At 37.7% G+C, this 23,264-nt stretch overlaps 1 protein-coding gene across 2 annotated transcripts; it reads left to right on the top strand.

The window, feature by feature from the left end:
* Window positions 1-16,752: 16,752 nt before the first annotated feature.
* Window positions 16,753-22,427, top strand: LOC107478437 (uncharacterized). Of its 2 annotated transcripts, XM_021138088.2 has the most exons (3): window positions 16,753-17,539; window positions 20,685-20,763; window positions 22,091-22,427. In XM_021138088.2, the coding sequence occupies exon 1, from the start codon at window positions 16,867-16,869 to the stop codon at window positions 17,125-17,127; it is 261 nt and encodes an 86-aa protein (XP_020993747.1). In that variant the 5' UTR covers window positions 16,753-16,866; the 3' UTR covers window positions 17,128-17,539; window positions 20,685-20,763; window positions 22,091-22,427. The 2 variants fall into 2 exon arrangements, with proteins under 2 accessions (XP_020993747.1, XP_015954064.1); XM_016098578.3 differs by lacking the exon at window positions 20,685-20,763.
* The last annotated feature ends 837 nt before the right edge of the window (window positions 22,428-23,264 follow it).

Raw genomic sequence — 23,264 nt, forward strand, 5'->3', positions numbered from 1 at the left:
AAGTGAAAAGCTTGAGACTGAGTGGTTAAAGTCGTGATCCAAAGTAAAAAGAGTGTGCTTAAGAACCCTGGACACCTCTAACTGGGGACTTTAGCAAAGCTGAGTCATAATCTAAAAAGGTTCACCCAGTCATGTGTCTATGACATTTATGTATCCGGTGGTAATACTGGAAAACAAAGAGCTTAGGGCCACGACCAAGACTCATAAAAGTAGCTGTGTTCAAGAATCAACTTACTTAACTAAGAGAATCAATAACACTATCTGAAATTCTAAGTTCCTATAGATGCCAATCATTCTAAACTTCAAAGGATAAAGTGAGATGCCAAAACTGTTCAGAAGCAAAAAGCTACTAGTCCCGCTCATCTAATTAGAACTAATATTCATTGATATTTTGGGATTTATAGTATGTTCTCTTCTTTTTATCCTATTTGATTTTCAGTTGCTTGGGAACAAGCAACAATTTAAGTTTGGTGTTGTGATGAGCGGATAATTTATACGTTTTTTGGCATTAAATTTAGGTAGTTTTTAGTAGGATCTAGCTACTTTTAGGGATATTTTCATTAGTTTTTATGCTAAATTCACATTTCTGGACTTTACTATGAGTTTGTGTGTTTTTCTGTGATTTCAGATAACTTCTGGCTGAAATTGAGGGACCTGAGCAAAACTCTGATAAAAGGCTAACAAAGGACTGCTGATGCTGTTGGATTCTGACCTCCCTACACTCGAAATGGAATTTCTGGAGCTACAGAACTCCAAATGGCGCGCTCTCAATGATATTGGAAAGTAGACATCCATAGCTTTCCAGCAATATATAATAGTTCATACTTTATTCAAGATTAGATGACGAAAACTGGCGCCCAACGCCAGTTCCATGTTGCATTCTGGAGTCAAACGCCAGAAATACGTCACGAACCAGAGTTGAATGCCAAAAACACGTTACAACTTGGTGTTCAACTCCAAAAGAAGCCTCTGCATGTGTAAAGCTCAAGCTCAGCCCAAGCACACACCAAGTGGGCCCCAGAAGTGGATTTCTGCTTCAAATACTTGCTTCTGTAAACCCTAGTAGCTAGTCTAGTATAAATAGGACATTTTATTATTGTATTAGACATCCTGGATCCTGGATTGTATTTTTGATCCTGTGATCACGTTTTGGGGGCTGGACATTCGGCCATGCCTGGACCACCATCACTTATGTATTTTCAATGGTAGAGTTTCTACACACCATAGATTAAGGGTGTGGAGCTCTGTTGTACCTCAAGTTTTAATGCGATTACTACTATTTTCTATTCAATTCAGTTTATTCCTATTCTAAGATATTTCGTTGCACTTCACAATGACGAATGTGATGATCCGTGACACTCATCATCATTCTCACCTATGAACGCGTGACTGACAACCACTTCTGTTCTACCTTAGACCGGACGCATATCTCTTGGATTCCTTAATCAGAATCTTCGTGGTATAAGCTAGAATTGATGGCGGCATTCATAAGAACCCAGAAAGTCTAAACCTTGTCTGTGGTATTCCGAGTAGGATTCAGGGATTGAATGACTGTGACGAGCTTCAAACTCGCGATTGTTGGGCGTGATGACAAACGCAAAAGAACCAAGGGATTCTATTCCGACATGCCGTGCTGTGACAGAGCATTTAGACCATTTTCATTGAGAGGATGGGATGTAGCCATTGACAACAGTGATGCCCTACATACAGCTTGCCATGGAAAGGAGTAAGAAGGATTGGATGAAGGCAGTAGGAAAGCAGATATTCAAAAGGAGCACAGCATCTTCATACGCCTATCTGAAATTCCCACCAATGATTTACATAAGTATTTCTATCCTTATTTTCTGTTTAATTATTATTATTATTCGAAAACTCTATAACCATATATTATCCGCCTAACTGAGATTTACAAGATGACCATAGCTTGCTTCATACCAACAATTTTCGTGGGATCGACCCTTACTCACGTAAGGTTTATTACTTGGACAACCCAGTGCACTTGCTGGTTAGTTGTGTGGAGTTGTGACAAAGTGTGATTCACGTTTGAGAGCGCTACCAAGTTTCTGGCGCCATTGTTGATGATCACAATTTTGTGCACCAGTCGACCAGATGGATTTGACCAGCGTAGATTTTTCCTGATTGAGAGGTTTTGTTATTATTTTTGTATATTATTTATTAAGTTAACGAAATAGTTTTGTGATTTTTAAATATTCGTTGATGTTATAGATGGGTGAGGTTGGGGCATCCTAGGATAGAGTTGACACTAGACTTTGATAGTGAAGATGTATCCTCAATGGGATCAGTATCTATAACATAAGTCATAAACATTTAAGACTTATAATTGAATATTAAATAACTTTTCTTTATGTATATCATATTTTTTGGTATCTGTGAACAGGTTGACTGGATGCCATATGCTAACCCACTCATCCAGCATATAGTTCCATAGAGGATCACTGAGTCTAAAGCTTTTGCTATAGTAGTATGCCAACTGTTGTTCTTTACCATCATCGAGGGACATCGGGTAAACTGCGTTGTGCGTCAGTTTAGTCGCCTCCAGCACATTCCAACCAAGCCACTGAACATTGACGAGATGCATGGGCACGATGGGAGATTCGACAGCGGCGAGTGGTACCCTAATCTTGTTGCTCAAATTAAGTAATTTTCTTTTTTGTTTTATTTTCAAAAAATTTTCAAAAATCTTTCAAAAATTTTTTTTTCTCATCTGTTTTCGAAAATTATTCTAAAATTTTTTTAAGAATGAATTCTAGAGTTTCATAGTAACATGTTGAAGCCTTGCTGGCTGTAAAGCCATGTCCAAATTCTTTTGGATTAAGGCTTCCACTTGTCAACATAAAGGGCATGTATATGGCATTGGATGAAGTATTAGCTGTTGCATGCCTGATTTATATCTCAAAGCTGGCTGGCTATTAAGCCATGTCCAACCCTTGGATTGGAGCTTTAGGTTAACATTGAAAGATTCCTGGAATTCTTCTTAAAAATTTTGAATTTCTTATTTTCTTTTTCCTATATATTTTTCGAAAATAATAAAAGAAAATACAAAAAATTCATAAAATCATAAAAACCAAAAATATTTTGTGATTCTTGTGTAAGTCTTGTGTCATGTTTTAAGTTTTGTGTCAATTGCATATTCATCTTGTTCTTGCATTTTTTCAAAAATTCATGCATTCATAGTGTTCTTCATGATCTTCAAGTTGTTCTTGGTAAGTCTTCTTGTTTGATCTTTAAATTTTCTTGTTTTGTGTTGTATGATATTTTTCATGTGTATTTTTGCATTCATAGTGTCTAAACATGATAGATTTCCAAGTTTGGTATCTTGCATATTTTCTTTGCATCAAAAATTTTTCAAAATATGTTCTTGATGTTCATCATGATCTTCAAAGTGTTCTTGGTGTTCATCTTGACATTCATAATGTTCTTGCATGCATCATGTGTTTTGATCCAAAATTTTCATGTTTTGGGTCATAATTGTTTTTTTCTAACTCATCATTAAAAATTTTAAAGTAAAAAATATCTTTTCCCCTTTTCTCTCAAAATTTCAAAAATTTGAGTTGACGTAGTCAAAAAATTTTTAAAATTAGTTATTTCTTGTAAGTCAAGTCAAATTTTCAATTTTTAAAAAACCTTATTGTTCCGGTGGTTACCTAAAACTATAGGTTGATCTCGGTCGAGATCTTCTGCGTTGGTCAGAGCCGATGTGTTTGGTGAGTATATAGTCGCCGGAGCTAGTGTGTCCGACTTGTGGTACTAAAAGTGCTGCTGATTTTTTGTTCCCGGAGGGTGGGGGGTACCTGCAAGGGACTCCGATGCTTAAGTTAGCAAGGGTATTAAGCAGGTATTGAGTAGAATTAGAGTATGAGTTATACCTGGGTGCTCTAGTGTATTTATAATGGTGAGATGTGGCCTTCTGTGGATAAGATAAGTTAGTTATCTTATCTTATCTTTTATCTTTAAGTGAGGTCATCTTATCTTTAAGGGAACCGCCCTTCTCTCTGTAGGCTTGGGCCGCTTTAGGATTTGTGACGTCTTCCTCTATTTGGGCCCTTCCTTGGGCTTTCGTGGGGACTTGACCGAGATCTTTGGGAAGAGGTCGGGTTGTCCTGACCTGAAGAGGTCGGTCGCTTTGTCTGTCGAACATCCCGGGTCGGTCATCTCGACCCAGGGTATGAACAGTGCCCCTACTTGAGCTCGGTCTTCTTTTTTCAGGTCGAGTCTTTGACTTCGGTCCTTCTTTGGTGAAACCGAACTCAAGCATTTTGTCGATTCCTTTGTAGCTGCTTTTGAATGTAGAACGTTTCCTTTAAAAGACGCGCGCTTTTATATCGGCGCTTTTTCGAGAACGTGCGAGGGTTTAATCTTTTCTTTAATTTTGAGCATTAATTGCCCCGTTTCCCCTGGGCTCTTTACTTTGATTTTGAAAAACCCAGAAAACGGTTTCTCTCCTTTTATTTTCCTTGTAACCTCTTCGTAACTTTTTCCGCTTCTCTCTTCGCTCTCTGTCTTTCGCTTGCGTTTCTACTTCCTGGCGTTAGTGGCATCGCTCGGCGGTTTCCTAGGCAACTTTCGTTTCTGCCCCTTTTTCGAAGTTTCTTTCATCTCCAAGTTAGTCCCTTTTCATGCTTCCTCTTTGATTGTGGTTTTGTGATGAGGTTTCTGTTTTGATCCTCTCTTTTTGAAAAAGTTTGGATCTTTCTGTTTTCCTTGAGCCCTAGATTTGTTGAAATGTGCTTTCTGAGAGTTTCTCTATCATCTACATGATCCTTTTCGCCTTTGTTGGGTGCCTCTAGGGCTTTGCATGTTTTTGTTGTTTCTGTTCTTGGTACTGCTTGTCCGTGTCTGTTCCTCGTTTATTTGAAGGTTGCTTTCGTATTTTTGTTTGTAACTTGGATCCTTTTGAGGTCGTGACTTGTGGGGGGTCCAACTTGTTTTTCGGTTTCCTCGCTTTTGTTTTGTGTTTTTAGCGCCTTATAACCGATTCTTTATGTTGGTCCCCTTTTAAGTTATTTTTGTAATCCTCTTTTCTGGGACTTTGCCAGGTCTCTTTAAGGGATTACTTTTATAACTTATCTTTGTAGGAGACCGACTTTGTTAGGTCGATCTTTTCCTAGTTGTTTTTGTAATCCTCTTTCTTGGACCTGTGTTAGGTCTCTTTCAGGGATTACTTTTACAACTTGTTTTGTAGGAAACCGACTTTGTTAGGTCAATCTCTTCTAAGTTGTTTTTATAATCCTCTTTCTTGGACCTTTGTTAGGTCTCTTTGAGGGATTACTTTTACAACTTGTTTTGTTGGAAACCGACTTCGTTAGGTCGATCTCTTCTAAGTTGTTTTTGTAATCCTCTTTCTTGGACCTTTGTTAGGTCTCTTTCAGGGATTACTTTTACAACTTGTTTTGTAGGAAACCGACTTCGTTAGGTCGATCTCTTCTAAGTTATAGCAATTCCTCTTTAATAGGGTTGGACAGACCTCTTTCCAGGGATTCGCTGATAACTTGGGTTGACTTGGTCCGACTTTTTAGTGTCGGCCAGTCTTTTTAAGTTATTATATAGTAATCCATAAGACCTCGTCAGGTTCTTTTTTGGGATCACTTTCGATAACTTCTTGCATTATTCTGTGTTCATCTTTGCCGATTTGTAGATGGTAGTTTCTGTCCTGGTTTAATCGAACTTTAGGTGAATCGCGTTTTCATCTTTGTCGGTCGATCATTCCTATCGAGATCGTGTAGTGAATTTGCTCTTCACTTTTCTGTTCGATCTGTTGCTTTATAATCGGACGAAGAATGCTTCAGATTAATGCGTCTTGAGTACTTGTAGAATATCTGAAATGTATTTTATTTAAAGAAAATGCAAATATATACAGGTGGGAGTTTTTTATACCCTTAAGTCGGATTAAATCTCAATCCTGACGCCTCATTAAGAAACCTTTTCAGAAAAAAGAGTGCGTCTTGTGATGAGTCCTTTATCTAACTATAGTACCTTCTCAGGTTACAGGCGTGCCATGATCTGGGGAGTTCTCGTCCCTCGAGTTTGGACAGTTTGTAGTAGCCCTTCCCAAGTACTTCTGTGACTCGGTAGGGTCCTTTCCAATTAGCTGCCAGCTTTCCTTCTCCGGGTCGAGTTGTTCCAATATCATTTCGGATTAAGATGAGATCGTTCTCTGCGAAATCTCTTGGCACTACCCTCTGATTATACCTGGAAGCCATTCGTTACTTTAATGCCTCTTCTCTGATCCGAGCTTTTTCTTGGATTTCTGGAAGTAGGTCGAGCTCTTCTCTTTGGAGTTGAGAATTTGTTTGCTCATTGTAGTGGACTACTCGAGGAGATCATTCTTCGACCTCTATTGGAATCATTGCCTCCACTCCGTATGCTAGTCGGAATGGTGATTCGTTCGTGGTAGAATGGGGGGTCGTTCAATACGCCCATAGGACTTGTGGGAGTTCCTCGGCCCAAGCTCCCTTTGCTTCTTGTAGTCTCCGTTTCAGCCCGGCCAATATAACTTTGTTGGCTGCTTCGGCTTGTCCATTGGCTTGGGAATGTTCGACGGAGGTGAACTGATGTTTTATATTCAAGTTGGCTACTAATTTTCTGAAGCCTGCATCTGTGAATTGGGTGCCATTATCCGTGGTGATGGAGTATGGAACCCCAAACCTTGTAATGATGTTCCTATATAGGAATTTCTGACTTCTTTGAGCGGTGGCATTAGCTAGGGGTTCTGCCTCGATCCATTTTGTGAAGTAGTCTACCCCTACTATGAGGAACTTGACTTGTCCCGATCCCTGGGAAAAGGGTCCGAGAAGATCGAGTCCCCACTTTGCAAATGGCCAGGGTGAGGTCACGCTGATGAGCTTTTTCGGCGGGGCGATGTGAAAGTTGGCATACTTCTAACATGGTGGACATGTCCTTACAAATTCTGTAGCTTCTTTTTGTAGAGTTGGTCAATAGAATCCCGCCCGTAGTACTTTTTTAGTGAGAGCTCGTGCTCCGAGATGATTACCACAAATGCCGCTGTGTACCTCTTCCAAGACTTCCTTTGTATTGGAGGTCGGTACGCATTTTAATAATGGTGTTGAGATTCCTCTTTTGTGTAGGGTGTTGTTTATGATAGTGTAGTACTGTGCCTCCCTTTTTAACCTCTTTGCCTCCTTTTCATTTGTGGGAAGCCCTTCTGTTTTGAGGTAATTAATTATGGGGGTCATCCATCCTTGATCCCGACCTGTTATGGCTAGGATTTTTCTTCTTCTGATATTGATAGGTTCTGTAGTATTTCCTGGATGAGGCTTCTGTTGTTGCCCCCTGGTTTGGTGCTGGCTAGTTTTGAGAGCACGTCAGCTCGTGCATTTTGCTCGCGGGGTATGTGGCAGCTCCTATATTCTCCAAGTTGTCCGAGCTGTTCTTTGGTTTTATCCAAATATTTTTTCATGGTAGGATCTTTGGCTTGGTAGCTTCCCGTTATTTGTGAGGTAACGACTTGTGAGTCACTGTAGATATTGAGTTTCTGAGCTCCAACTTCCCTAACCAGCTTCAAACCAGCTAATAACGCTTCGTATTCTGCCTGGTTGTTTGAGGCTGGGAATCCAAATTTCAGGGAAAGCTCAAGTTGGGTTCCTTGGTTGCTTTCGATTATCACACCTGCACCGCTTCCGGATTTATTTGAGGAACTGTATATGTTCCACTCTATGGGGATTTCTGTGGTGTCTGTGAATTCTGCAATGAAGTCGGCTAGGTATTATGATTTGATGGCTGTCCGTGCCTCGTATTGGAGGTCGAACTCGGACAACTCGATTGCCCACTGTAGGATTCTTCCTGCTAGATCTATTTTTTGCAGTATCCCTTTTATGGGCTGGTTGGTCCGAACTTTGATGGTGTGCACTTGGAAGTATGGGCGAAGTCGTCGGGATGTGAGTATCAAAGTGTAGGCAAACTTCTCTATTTTCTGATAGTTCAGTTCTGACCCCTGTAGTGCTTTACTAATGAAGTAGACGGGTTGTTGTCCCCCTTCATCTTCTCTAATTAATGCTGAGGCTATTGCCCGACTTCCTACAGCGAGATATAGTATGAGTGGTTCCCCCTTTCGTGGTCGAGATAGGATGGGGGGCTGTCCCAGGAATTCTTTAAAGTCTCGGAAGGCCTGTTCACATTCCGTTGTCCACTCGAAGTTTTTTCCCTTCCTTAAGGTAGCGTAGAAGGGGAGGGATCTTATTGCTGACCCTGCTAGGAATCTGGACAAGGCCGCCAGTCTCCCATTGAGTTGTTGGACTTCTTTGACGCAAGTCGGGCTTTTCATGTTGAGTATGACCTGGCATTTATCTGGATTTGCCTCGATTCCTCTTTGTGTGAGCATGAAGCCCAGGAATTTTCCTGCCTCTATTGCGAAGGTGCATTTAGCCGGGTTGAGTCGCATGTCGTGCTTTCGTATGGTGTTGAACACTTGAACCAAGTCAGTTAGTAATGTTTCTTCACTTTGTGTCTTTATCAACATGTCGTCCACATAGACCTCCATGATTTTTCCAATGTGGTCTGAAAAGACTTTATTCATTAGCCTTTGATAAGTGGCTCTTGCATTCTTAAGGCCAAAAGGCATTATGATATAGCAATAATTTGCTTTTGGTGTAAGAAACGAGGTATTTTCTTGATCCGGTGGATACATTGGAATCTGGTTGTAGCCTGAGTATGCGTCCATGAATGAGAGATACTTATATCCTGATGAGGCATCGACTAGAGCATCGATGCTTGGGAGTGGATAAGGGTCTTTTGGGCAGGCTTTGTTGAGGTCGGTATAGTCGGTGCACATTCGCCATTTCCCATTTGACTTTTTCACCAAGACGACGTTTGCTAGCCATAGTGGGTATTTAACTTCTCTTATGAACCCTACATCTAGTAGTGCCTGTACTTGTTCTTCTACAGCTTGAGATCGGTCTGGCCCGAGTTTTCTTCGTCTTTGTTGTACCAGACGGGATCCCGGGTAGACTGCCAGCTTGTGGCTCATTAGTTTGGGATCTATGCCCGGCATGTCGGCAGCTTTCCATGCGAAGAGATCAACATTATCTCGTAGAAACCGTATTAGCGATTCTTTTGCGTCTCCTTTCAGAATCGTGCCAATATTAGTTGTTTTGTCCGAGGTATCTCCGATCTGGACTCTTTCTATTTCACCTTCGGGTCGTGGGCGGAGTTCTTCTCGTCTCTGATCTCCGCCGAGTTCGATCGTGTGGCACCCTCCTCCTTCGCCTCGGAGATTTAGACTTTTGTTATAACAGTGACGCGCCATCTTTTGATCTGCTTTTATTGTAGCTATTCGTTCTGTAGTTGGGAATTTCATACATAGATGTGGAGTTGAAACTATTGCTCCGAGTTGATTTAACGTTGTCCGACCTATCAAGGCATTGTAGGCTGAGCTTACGTCGACCACGATATAATCTATCTTAAGTGTTCTGGATTGGTTCCCCTTTCCGAAGGTTGTATGTAACGATACGTATCCTAGTGGCTGTACTGGGGTATCCCCAAGTCCGAACAGGTTGTTCGGGTATGCTCTTAGCTCTTTTTCTTCTAAGCCGAGTTTGTCGAAGGCAGTTTTGAATAAGATATCGGCGGAGCTTCCTTGGTCAATTAATGTGCGGTGGAGGTTGGCGTTTGCCAATATGATTGTGATGACCATGGGATCGTCGTGTCCTGAGATGATTCCGGATGCATCTTCTTTGGTAAACGTGATTGCTGGGATGTCTGGCACTTCTTTCTTGCCTTCGACATGCTACACTTCTTTGAGGTGTCGCTTGCGGGATGATTTGGAGATTCCTCCTCCGGCAAATCCACCGTGTATTACGTGGATATGTCTTTCCGGTGTGCGGGGTGATCGTTCAGATCATCCTACATCTTCATCCCTTATTCTTTTTCTTGGTTCTTCGTCCCGGTTGGCCAGGAACCGATCTAGTTTTCCTTCCCTAACTAATTTCTCTATGACATTTTTCAAATCAAAGCATTCGTTGGTGGACTGTCCTCGGATTCGATGGTACTCACAGTATTCGTTCCGATTTCCTCCTCCCCTTTTGCCTTTAAGTGGCCGAGCTGGGGGTATTTTTTCCGTATGGCAGACTTCTTTGTAAATATCTACCATGGATACCCTAAGAGGGGTGTAGTTATGATATTTTTTTTATTTTCTCTCCGGAGCGATCTTCTTTTTTTCCTGGATTCTTTATCTTTATCTCGGTAGGCAGAACCAAACCTTGAGGCTTCCCCAAGTCGAGAATTCTCCTCCATGTTGATGTACTTCTGCGCCCGTTCTTGTACTTCGTCTAGGATGTCGGGTACCTCTTTGATATAGATTTGCTAAATGGTCTTTCTCGTAGGCCATTTATGAGACCCATGATGGCAGCTTCTGTTGGCAAACTTTGTATATCCATGCATGTTTTGTTGAATCTTTCCATGTAGTTGCGAAGACTCTCCCGTTCTCCTTGCTTGATCCCTAGTCGGCTGGGTGCGTGTTTAGCTTTGTCCTTTTGTATGGAAAATTGGGCCAGGAACTTTTTGTCCAGGTCGTCGAAACTCGAGAAGGATTTTGGAGGTAGGTTGTCGAACCATCTAATGGCTGTCTTGGTAAGAGTTGTTGGAAAGGCTTTGCAGCGAACCGCATCTGAGGCGTCAGTGAGGTACATTCTACTTCTGAAGTTGCTGAGATGGTGGTTGGGGTCCGAGGTGCCATCATATAGAGTCATATCCAAAAGTTTGAAATCTTTTGGGATTTTGGTTTTCATAATTTCCCTGATGAATGGATCTTGATCTTTCTGAAAGCTATCCTCTGTGGAGGGTCATGTAGCTTTAGTTTTGAGATCGGCTTCGAGTTTCATAAGCTTTTCTTCTAATTCTCAGCACCGCCTTATCTCCCAAGGTAGATCCTCTTCTTTTTCGCGTTGATGTTGGGCTTCTTTCTCAAGTTGCTTCAATCGATTTTGAAGTGCTTCTATCGCCCCTGGATTTGATGAATTTTTGTCTCCATTGGGTTCCGGAGTATCTTTAAGTATAGTATCCGTGTTCTTGTGTGGCGTTCTATCTTCCAAACCTGAGTCGTGGTCGTTGTCATGGTTGTCCGCCATGGTGTTGGGATGACTTCCAGGTTCCTCAGCAACGGCGCCAATATTCCGGTGGTTACCTGAAACTATAGGTTGATCTCGGTCGAGATCTTCTGCGTTGGTCGGAGCCGATGTGTTTGGTGGGTATATAGTCGCCGGAGCTAGTGTGTCCGACTTGTGGTACTGAAAGTGCTGCTAATCCTTTGTCCCCGGAGGGTGGGGGGTACCTGCAAGGGACTCCAATGCTTAAGTTAGCAAGGGTATTAAGCAGGTATTGAGTAGAATCAGAGTATGAGTTATACCTGGGTGCTCCAGTGTATTTATAATGGTGAGATGTGGCCTTCTGTGGATAAGATAAGTTAGTTATCTTATCTTATCTTTTATCTTTAAGTGAGGTCATCTTATCTTTAAGGGAACCGCCCATCTCTCTGTAGGCTTGGGCCACTTTAGGATTTGGGACGTGTTCCTCTATTTGGGCCCTTCCTTGGGCTTTCGTGGGGACTTGACCGAGATCTTTGGGAAGAGGTCGGGTTGTCCTGACCTGAAGAGGTCGGTCGCTTTGTCTGTCGAACATCCCGGGTCGGTCATCTCGACCCAGGGTATGAACACTTATCTTTTCAAAACTTTTTCAAAAAATCAAATCTTTGTCATTTTTCTTACTATTTTTCGAAAATTTTAATTTAATTTTTCAAAATATTTTTCTTATTTTATTTCAAATTTTCGAAACTTAACTAACAAGTAATATGAATGATTCAAAAATTTGAAGTTTGTTACTTTATTGTTAAGAAAGGTTTAATCTTTAAATTCTAGAATCATATCTTTTAGTTTCTTGTTAGTCAAGTAATTAATTTTAATTTTAAAAATTAAATCTTTTCCAACCATATCTTTTTAATCATATCTTTTTATCATATCTTTTTCAAAATTTTATCTTTTTCATAAATTTGATTTCAAAATATCTTCTTATCTTCTTATCTTTTCAAATTTGATTTTCAAATCTTTTTCAACTAACCAATTGACTTTTTGTTTGTTTCTTATCTTTTTCAAAACCACCTAACTACTTTTCCCTCTCTAATTTTCGAAAATTTCTCCTTCCTTTTCAAAATTCTTTTAATTAATTAATTGTTTTAAATTTTAATTTTAATTTTATTTCACCTTTAATTTTCAAAAATCATTAACTCCTTTTCAAAAATTATTTTTGAAAACTTCTCTCTCTCTCATCTTATTCTATTTATTTATTTATTCATTTACTAACACTTCTCTTCATCTCAAATCTCTGCTCCTATCCTCACCCTTGTGTTTGGATTATTTATTCTTCTTCACTCTTATTCCCTTTCTTCTTCTACTAACATAAATGAATCTCTATACTGTGACATAGAGGATTTCTCTTCCTTTTTTGTTCTCTTCTTTCTCATATGAGCAGGAACAAGGAAAAAGGCATTCTTGTTAAAGCTGATCCTGAACCTGAAAGGACTCTGAAGAGGAAACTATGAGAAGCTAAATTACAACAATCCAGAGACAACCTTACTGAAATTTTTGAACAAGAAAAGGATATGGCAGCTGAACCCAACAACAGTAATGCAAGGAGGATGCTTGGTGATTATACTACACCTACTTCCAAGTTTGATGGAAGAAGCATCTCAATTCCTGCCATTGGAGCAAACAATTTTGATCTAAAACCTCAACTAGTTGCTCTAATGCAACAAAACTACAAGTTTTATGGACTTCCATCAGAAGATCCCTACCAGTTTTTAACTGAGTTCTTGTAGATCTGTGAGACTGTTAAGACTAATGGAGTAGATCCTGAAGTCTACAGGCTCATGCTTTTCCCTTTTGCTGTAAAAGACAGAGCTAGAACATGGTTGGACTCACAACCTAAGGATAGCCTAGACTCTTGGGATAAGCTGGTCACGGCCTTCTTGGTTAAATTCTTTCCTTCTCAAAAGTTGAGCAAGCTTAGAGTGGATGTTCAGACCTTCAAGCAAAAAGATGGTGAATCCCTCTATGAAGTTTGGGAAAGATACAAGCAGATGACCAAAAAGTGTCCTTCTGACATGTTTTCAGAATGGACCATGATAGATATATTCTATTATGGTCTGTCTGAGTTCTCTAAGATGTCACTGGATCATTCTGCAGGTGGATCCATTTACCTAAAGAAAACGCCTGCAGAAGCTCAGGAACTTATTGAAATGGTTGCAAATAACCAATTCATGTACACTTCTGAGAGGAATTTCGTGAATAATGGGACGCCTCAGAGGAAGGGAGATCTTGAAATTGATGCTCTGAATGCCATTCAACAAGGCTTTAATAATGATGGAAGAAATAGGTTTAGCAATAGCAAGCCTTTTCCATCATCTTCTTAGCAACAGGCAGAGAATTCTGAGTAGAACACCTCTAACTTAGCAAATATAGTCTCTAATCTGTCTAAGGCCACTTTAAGCTTCATGAGTGAAACAAGGTCTTCCATTAAAAATTTGGAGGCACAAGTGGGCCAGCTGAGTAAGAAAGTCACTGAAACTCCTCCTAGTACTCTCCCAAGCAATACAGAAGAGAATCCAAAGAGAGAGTGCAAGGCCATTGATATAGTCAATATGGCTGAATGCAAGGAGGAAGGGGAGGACGTGAATCCCAATGAGAAAGACCTAATGGGACGTCTCCCAACCAAGAAGGAGTTCCCTATTGAGGACCCAAAGGAATCTGAGGCTCATATAGAGACCATAGAGATTCCATTAAACCTCCTTCTGCCATTCATGAGCTCTGAAGACTATTCTTCCTCTGAAGAGGATGAAGATGTAACTGGAGAGTAAGTTGCTCAATATCTAGGAGTCATCATGAAGTTGAATGCCAAATTATCTGGTAATGAGACTTGGGAAGGTGAACCTCCCTTGCTCATCAGTGAACTAGATACATGGGTTCAACAAACCTTACCTCAAAAGAGACAAGATCCTAGCAAATTCTAAATACCCTGTACCATAGGCACCATAACCTTTGAAAAGGCTCTGTGTGATCTGGGGTCAAGCATAAATCTTATGCCACTCTCTGTAATGGAGAAGCTGGGAATCATTGATGTATAGCCTGCCATATTTTCATTACAAATGATAGATAAGTTAGTAAGACAGGCGTATGGATTTGTAGAGGACGTGTTAGTAAAGGTTGAAGGCCTTTACATCCCTGCTGATTTCATAAGGAGGAGGATGAATGCATCATCCTTGGAAGACCTTTCCTGGCCACAGCAGGAGTTGTGATAGATGTTAACAGAGGAGAATTAGTCCTTCAATTGAATGGGGACTACCTTGTGTTTAAAACCCAAGGGTGTTCTTCTATAACAATGGAGAGGAAGCATGAAAAGCTTCTCTCAGTACAGAGTCAAACAAAGCCCCCACAATCAAACTCTAAGTTTGGTGTTGGGAGGCCACAACCAAACTCTAAGTTTGGTGTTGAATCCCCACATCCAACTCTAAGTTTGGTGTTGGGAGTCTACAACATTGACCTTATCACCTGTGAGGCTCCATGAGAGCCCACTATCAAGCTAGTGACATTAAAGAAGCGCTTATTGGGAGGCAATCCAATTTTTATTTATCTAATTTATTTTTTATTTTATTGTTCTTTTATGTTTTATTAGGTTCATGATCATGTGGAGTCACAAAATAAATATTAAAATTAAAAACAGAATAAAAAACAGCAGAAGAAAAAGCACACCTGGAGGAAGGACTTACTGGCGTTTAAACGCCAGTAAGGAATATCTGGCTGGCGTTCAACGCCAGAACAGAGCATGGATCTGGCGTTGAACGCCAGAAACAAGCAACATCCTGGCGTTTAAACGCCAGAATACACACTGAGAAAAGCTGGCGCTGAACGCCAGAAACAAGCATGGAACTGGCGTTCAACGCCAGAAACATGCTGCAAATGGGCGTTGAACGCCCAAAACAAGCATGAAGCTGGCGTTCAACGCCAGAAACAAGCAACAATCTGGCGTTGAACGCCAGGATTGCATGCAGAAGGCGTTTTACACGCCTCATTGGTGCAGGGATGTAAGGAGTGTCGATGTGTGTCATGTTCGAAATGTGTCCAACACAGAGACACGACAAATCAAAGAAGTGTCTGTGTTTCATAGATATACACACACGTATGTAAATACATTTTAAATTGAACAAAAATACTATTTTTTAAGAAAAGTATTTTTTTTACTCAAAAAAACCAACGCAAATTAGTATTAAATATCCAACATGTAAGAATGACAAACAGGCCTAAACCTACTAGTTAAGTCTACCGAGTCGATATGTATGTGTAACCCGCAAAAAAAAATGACGGGTTGGGCTAGAAAATTAAAACCGCCACACATCAAAAATCCGTCTAACTCGCATCGTTTAAACCATGGGCATTGCGGCGCGGGACAGGCTTCCCTGCCAGGTTTAGAATTTTTTTGAAGATGTTCTAATTCATTGTTTTGGATTATATTTTATATTTGATTGATTATGTTCTAAACTTGTAAATGTTTAAATATATATTTTGGACAATATTTATTTTATTTTGGACAATGTTAGTTTTATTATTTTGTTTCAAAAAACTTGGTTTATGATTATGTTTATTACGTATTTATAATTATAAAGACTTTAATGTTTGTTACTTTAAAAATTATAATTTTTTTATGCCTTTAGAAATTATAAATTTATTAAAATAGTGGTGAAATTAGATATATTCTTTAATACTTTTTTTGGTAATTTATATTATTTAATATTTAATAATAAAAAAATAAAAAAAGAGATTTGACGGGTTTGGTCCGGCAGCCCGCTATTAGACGGGGTGGGGTGAGATTTTAGAACCGCCTCATTAAGCGGGGTTGGGCCATTGGTGGACTTTGAGCGGACAGGACGGACTTCCCTACTTGCCATCTCTACCAACATGACAACTTATAGTTTTTATATATAAGTAAAAGTATTTTAGTAAATTTCTACTTTGCAAGAATTTCACAAGTTTTGGTAGGGCGATGTCTCTACTCTCATATACTTCCTCATTTATTTATTGGGGTAAATTTTTATCTTTGTGAAAATTTTGTAATTTCTATTTAATTCTCCATCGTAGATAAATTCTACTAGTATCTGCTTTTATAAATATTTTTGCCATTTCTAATTAAAATTTGACTTTAATTTTGATAGAATGGAATGGTCATATAAAATCATTTTACATGATCGTTCAACTACATCATTCATTTAAATAACCAACCATTACTCATTAATTGTGAAAGTAGTTATTTTTATTGACGTTATATAATTAGATGTATATATAAAATTCTTTTATACAGTACATTAAAATTAAATTATTAAAGTTTATTATAAACTAAAAAATCTAAAAAATTATTCTTTAAAACCGATTTTAAATATTACTTTTCAAAAATAAGTAAATAAATAAAAAAATGTCAAATTAATGTATTAATTTGACATTTATTTCTTTTTTATTTATTAATTTTTTTATATTTAATAAATAGGTATAAAAATAATAAAAAACGAATTAATTGAGATGACATATTGCTTTTTTTTTAATATTAAAAATAGAAAAAACTATTTTTTATGAATTATAAATAAAAAAAAGATATCTTGGAAAAAAAATTGACAATAATACAATTCATATATATACTATACAGAATACATTATATGAACTTATGAAGCATAGACAAAAAAGAAGGGCTCATGCGAGGAAATTATGATTTATGATGTTGGGGAACCTGATTATCAAATCAGCGCTAATCTTATAGCTTGGTTGTGAATTGTGATCTCTAACAAGAAGCATAAACATGACAAGCGAAGGCTCATGCGAGCGGCTGCAGCGGGCGCTATTGGAATGCCACCGTCGAATCCCGGCAGGTCCTAGCCGCGACTCAGCTTGCCGTCACCTTAACCACGCCTTGGCCAACTGCCTTGTTTTTCTCTCCTGCCCTCATGAATCCGAGGCGGTGCGCACCCTCTGCTCCAGCGCTGGCACCGCTCTCAAGCGCTCCCAGTGCCAACAGGCTCAACTCTCTCTCTCCCTTTGCCTCTCTTCTCATCAGCAATAGTTTGTTGTAACTCTTCCGCCCCCAAACTGCCAAACATCCCTAACACTCTGTTGAATGTTTCTTATTCTGAATTATATACATACCTTACCGTTGTTTCACCTTTGAAATATCATGAATCCAAATTCTATGAAAGTGTGCTGATTCGATGTAACTAACCCTCTGCTGCCAATTTTTTTGTCAGGAAAATGTTCTTCCCTAGTTCCCTTTAACTCATTCCCAATTTTATCCTCCTGCTTTTTGAAACCCTAATATTTCTCTCTTTCTCTAGTACAATGCGTACTGAATGATGATGGCCCAAATTCATTTCCCGAACTCTGCAGAATGCCGAATTTGGTGCTGCTTCTCTGTTGCAGGACATTGCCTTCTGCAAGATCAAGAATGTGAGTCTCATGTTGTACAAATGAATTCCAAGGTAATTCGTCCTTTTGAATTTTCCTTTCAATGTTTGGGTGCTTGGTTTCTTTGTCATGAATACTTGGCTTTTCCTTTTGAATTTTAGACTGTTGAGCCTTGCGTCTAGTCTGTATAGGATAAACACAAAGGTCCTTTTGATCAGCTTGAGTGATGTTTTAGGAGGCACCATCTCGGAAATCAAAGTGCTTTTGTAGCTGTTAGGCAAATCGTCGATGTAACTTTGATTGTGGTGTCTGATATGAGAAAACAAGTGAAAGAAAGTCTAGTTTTCAAATTAGACTTTGAGAGAGCTACGACAGGGTCAACTGGGGTTTATTGGATGAAGTGAAAGGGTTTAGCTTTAAATGAAAATTTGGATTTTAGGTTACCTTTTACAAGTACTTTCTTGTTATTATTAATGGTGAACCAAAGACATGGTTTTGTGGTGAGGGGTTTGAGGTAAGATGATCCTCTATCCTTTTTAATCAATTTAGTGGTGGATGTTCTTAGTTGATTTATTTCTAGAGCAGAGAGAGGAGGGGGCTTGTTAAAGGTGTCAGAGTGGGACTTGAAAGGATTGTGGTTCTCAACTTCTCATGCAATTTGTTGATGATACCATTTTGATTTTGGAAAATGATAAAGATAGCTACTTTCATATTTTCAAGCTAACCTCTAGTTTGAAGATCAATATGTGGTTTGTCTAATCTTAAGCCTTGAATGACTACAGTGCATACTAATATAGGTAGGGTGCTGATAAATGATTTTACATTTGGCCCTAGTAAGAGGGTAGTGTCATCAATAGCTTTGGCCTTTGCCAGGGCACTATGTGATGACTTGTTGGAAGGAACCTAGTAACACTCTTGTGGTGGTGCTTGGTTAGTTGATGATGCTAATATGTTGTGCCCTGACGAACAAAACCTGTGTTGTAGTTGAATTTCCAGCTTGGCATTACTAACATTGTCTTCCCATTATTATATTTTCAAAGTTTAGAATAAAGAAAAAGACTGAAAGCATTTTTCTGTTTCGGGTGTATATTCTCTTAAATGTTACCATGAAGAACTTCAAAATATGAACATTAGGATGCATTTATATGTACTTATTTCACCATTATACATATAGGAAGCATAAACATACCAATTTAATTGTGTCTGGATGTTCAACACTGAGGCATGGTTAAATTGATACAAACTATGTTCATGAATTTGTTTGTGTCCGAACCAAAATATGATTTTTCAGCTCAGGAACTTGTTGCCCATAGCTAAACAAACACACGTGGAACATGGCAAGACATGTGGCTAACATGACCTGCAGATGGTCAGCACACAAACAAAAGCAATTTGTTTTCCTCAGTTTCTTGATAAATTGCATTCGAAATCCTTGGTGTAAAACTAAAGAGAAAAAAGAAAGCCTAACCTAGAGTTCAACCTAACATTATTTATCCAATAACCAACCCGTACCTTAAATAATGCTCTCCTTGCCCTCGTAGGGTTACTATCTAGCTTAATCCACTCTCTAATAATCAAAATAAAACCTATTTACTAAACCTTAACATAGGGTTTTGAAAAAAATGAAGGGGAATAGGGAGAGAAAACTCTTTTCACCTTTGTACTGCGAAAACCTAAGGCATAGGGCTCCTAAAATTCAAATCAAAGTTGCAAGAAACAAAATAACAAATCTTAATTTCGGGAGAATCCTAACACAAAAATACCGTGAAAATAAGAAGAGAGGAGGAATTTTCTTGAGTTCTTACTGATAAAACATATGTTTGCATAGAGAGAAGTGAGAAGAACACTTTGATCAAAACAGATTTTTTATTGGAGTTTCGAAATGATCAGAAATTGAAGGAGTGATAATGCTTTGGGATTTCCTCTTCTTTCTCTCTCACTCTTGTAACTCTGGTTTCCCAGGGAAGGGAAAAAGAAAAATGAAAAAAGAAAGAGTGAGCGGCCACAGGTATCATTTAAGTGGGTGAGGGGTGTTTTTCTCCTTTCACGCCCTATTTAGGGGCCAAATTTTAAAGGCATGTGTTCTGGTTTTATTCAATAATTTTTTGGTCCTTTTTTTCGTTACTTTTTTCCGTTGGTGGTACGGAGCTGATCTAAATATGTACAATTACTTGTGCCACATAAACTTTTTTCCCAAAAAATAATTATATTTTCACATTCCATATAATTTTTCAAGTTCAAATATTATCAGTGAATTTTCGAATTGAAAAGTTTAAATTTTTAGCATATTAAACCGAGTCGGTGGTTTAAACCCTGTTAAATCCAAATTTTAATATAGAATTGTCTAAATAATTTCCCGAGTCTTATTGTGTAGAATAGTTTTGAAATTATGAGTATAGTTTTTCATGTCTCTTTAATCCAAAAAGGAAAATGTATCTTTGCTTCTTCCTATATATGCAAATATTCCCAGATAAACTAAAAAGGGATTAGGCCATGGAGTAGGTTTTAACTCTTAGGAAGTAGAGAATATTTTTGGAATGTTAAGAAGGAATATATAATAATTAGGATAAAGTACTATTTTGGTCTCCAATGTTTGGGTCAAATCCTAATTTGGTCCTTAGTGTTTCAAACGTCTTATTTTTGTTTCAAAAAAGTTTCAAACAGGTTTAAGTTGTCCTACTGTTAAATTTGACACTAATAGTTAACAGAGTGAGTGATGTAGATGTTAATAACGTTACTAGTTAAGTCATATATTCTTCCATGTGTTAGAAAAACATAATTAAAACCTTTTTGTAACACTTCTTAATTTTCTTTTGGTACAAAACTCCAAATCCTAACAATCAATAATCAACGTTTCAAAATCAAAAGAAAAACTTTTATATTAGTGATCGTTGGTATATCGATTTTACTTATATACTGAAATCAAATGTTATTGGCTCTTCAATATATGAATTGTTTGCGTCAAATTAATGGTGGGACAACATTGAACCCGCCTAAAATTTTTTTGGGATTGAAATAGGACGTTTGAAAGTTTTTGGGACTGAAATAGGACGTTTGAAACGTTAAAGACTAAATTAGGATTTGACTCAAATGTTGGGGACCAAAATAATACTTTACCTTAATAATTATTATCTGATTTTTATGCTGCATGCTAATAATTGTAATCTGGGATCATCATAAACTACATGGTGCCTATTAACTCTGTGTGTGTTTTTCTAGGTCTTGCTCAAAGCCTAGATGATTATTTCGAATTTTTGGGGTCACTTTCATGGTGCGCTTTTTCAGCTGAAATACGTAGGTAGTGAATGCTATATATCCAAAGAAGCTAATAATTTTAAGACTTGGGCATAACGAGATTTTTAGATTTGCTTTCTATATATCACAGGGCCTTTTAATTTCGTTCTCCCTTTTCTGATCTCTATTTGATATATATATATATGGCATGGGGGGAATAAAACTACCTCTTCTGCTCGTGCTATTACTGTATTAGTCCACGATGAATTTGTGTAGTATATGAATGACTACAGGTTTTGTATCGTGTTGTATCTCTGATGTACTGAGCCCAAAATTGCGCTGTGAACCCAAACATATAGGTTGCGGTTGTTTACAAGTAGTGGATACTGAGATAGAGATACAGAGATATAGACACAGACATTATGTCTAGCGATACTGAATTAGTGTATTTTATGGTTTTTTTTATTATTTCTATTAATTTTGTAATTATATTTTTTATCATTATAATTTTCTTCTTAAAGTTTTTGTATGAAAAATAATAATAATAATAAAATTTTTATAGTATTTTTTATATTTAGTTTATCATTGGAGCAGTAGGTGCAGAAAAGCAGATGGTTCTTATTAGGTAGACATTCATAAATTCTTGAGGGTATGGAATTAATTAGTGTTAATGAATACAAAGACTCAATTATTTCTGCATAAATATCTTTAACTTTATCTTGACTAATAAGCCAAGCTTGAAAAACATTCAGTTCATATTTCTTGATAACAAAACATGTAATACACACTTCGAGAGTCAACTTGAGTTGATGAGTAGTCAGTTCAATTGTTTGCTTAAACAAGTGTTGCAGATTCGAATCTTGTTTTGTGCATGCTGCAATTCATTGATTAGTGGCTAATCTGTAACGGATTAATTTTTGACCTGTCAGGTTGGGAAATACTGTGGATTAGATTGTTTGTTACAAAAGCCAAAAGTGTTAAATTCCTCGTACTTCGGCTGGGAGCCCAAAAAAAAAGTGTTGCTCGGGATCTTTGTATTTCTTAACTTTTTAAAAATAATGACCGCCTGGCCTCTTATTGTTGGAAACAAATAAGGAATAGATTTTCTCAATTTTTTTTATCGAGGGAGTAAAACTCTAATCCTTGAATATTTCCTTTTTCATGTTTTTTCTTGGTTTCATTTATAAAATTAATGGTAATAGATTACACTTTATTCTTTTAAGTAAAAAAAAATTTGAGAGGATTTATTTCCAAAGCTAAGTGATGCATGCATCATAAGTGTCTTTTTTTGTATGATTTGTATGGTGATTTGTTGATTTTCTAAAGGATTTAGCTGAATTATGTCCTAGTGGATGCTATTTTGAGTTGTTGTGGCTTTTTGTTGATTTCAGGTAGCATTCGGTAGAATTCATAAAGAAGGAAAGCAAGGAAATTGTCTTTGACATTGTGGCGTTAAACGCCGTTGGACCATGGAACCCTCACATTCTTTTCTGGATGTGTGGCGCTAAACGCACTAGCCTCACCGTTCCTCCCTGCCTTAGTGGCGCTAACTAATTGTATCTCATGGTGAACTGGATAAATATCAAAACTCTGAATTTTAGTTGAGCGTTACTTCACTGCGAAAAAAGAATCAAATTAAACCAATAGAAACTAGCTGCTAGATCTGTTAGCAAAGTGAAAATGTACCATCCCATGGCAAACTGATGTAGCTTGCTCCTTGGGTCTCTATTTTGTCTTCCATGTTTGTTTGTTTTTTTATTTTTATTTTTTGAATGTTTGTCGACAGAAGATATTTTAGAAATTCACTATAAAACTTAAATACATTAAAAGAAGTTGCATAAGATATTTAAGAGAGAAGGGATCCACTCACTGCAAGATTAAATACTATAGGAAAATAATGTTCCATTGGCCAGCGACAAATCCTTAAATGGAGCTCAATACTGCGGCGGATTAGTCCTTGACCTACCGGGTTGGGGGATACCGTGGGAAATCAAAAAAAAAAAAAGAAACAAAATTAAAGCATGATTTAAATTTGTTTTAAAATTTTAGAAATAATTGCTGAAAATAATATTACTTTGATATCAATTGAATTTCTTTGATATTGACAGCAAATTAATATGTAGTATAATAATTGATTAGTAATAGTTCAACTGATTTCTAACAATTTTTCAAATAAATTAATACTTAATAAAAAAATGTTGACAAATTAGTCTTTAATAACATAAAAGGATAAAAATTAGTTTATCTTTTCAAATTTCGCTTTACAATACTATTTTTAGAAAAAGGAAAATGCTAAAAGATTAATCCTTTTAGTAGAAAAAGAAAAGTTTTTAAAAAATAATCTCTCTACATTATAATCTCCTATGTGAGTAATTCCTAACTTTTTTGCTTTTGATAAAATAAAAAATCTATAATGATAATTACAAAAACATGTATTTTTCATTTTTTTTTATTATGAAATGTTAAACCCAACAAATGTGATCGAATGTAAGGACCCAGGACTAAGGTCATTATTCTTTAACTAAGTATTAAGATTTAAATTTTGTTGTTTTTAGACGGATAAAA

This window comes from Arachis duranensis, chromosome 3 (assembly GCF_000817695.3).
Source record: "Arachis duranensis cultivar V14167 chromosome 3, aradu.V14167.gnm2.J7QH, whole genome shotgun sequence".
In the NCBI taxonomy this organism is placed as follows: domain Eukaryota; kingdom Viridiplantae; phylum Streptophyta; class Magnoliopsida; order Fabales; family Fabaceae; genus Arachis; species Arachis duranensis.

Bases quoted from the DNA above. Each gene is read 5' to 3' on its own strand.
- LOC107478437 (XM_021138088.2), top strand. From the start codon at position 16,867: ATGACAAGCGAAGGCTCATGCGAGCGGCTGCAGCGGGCGCTATTGGAA.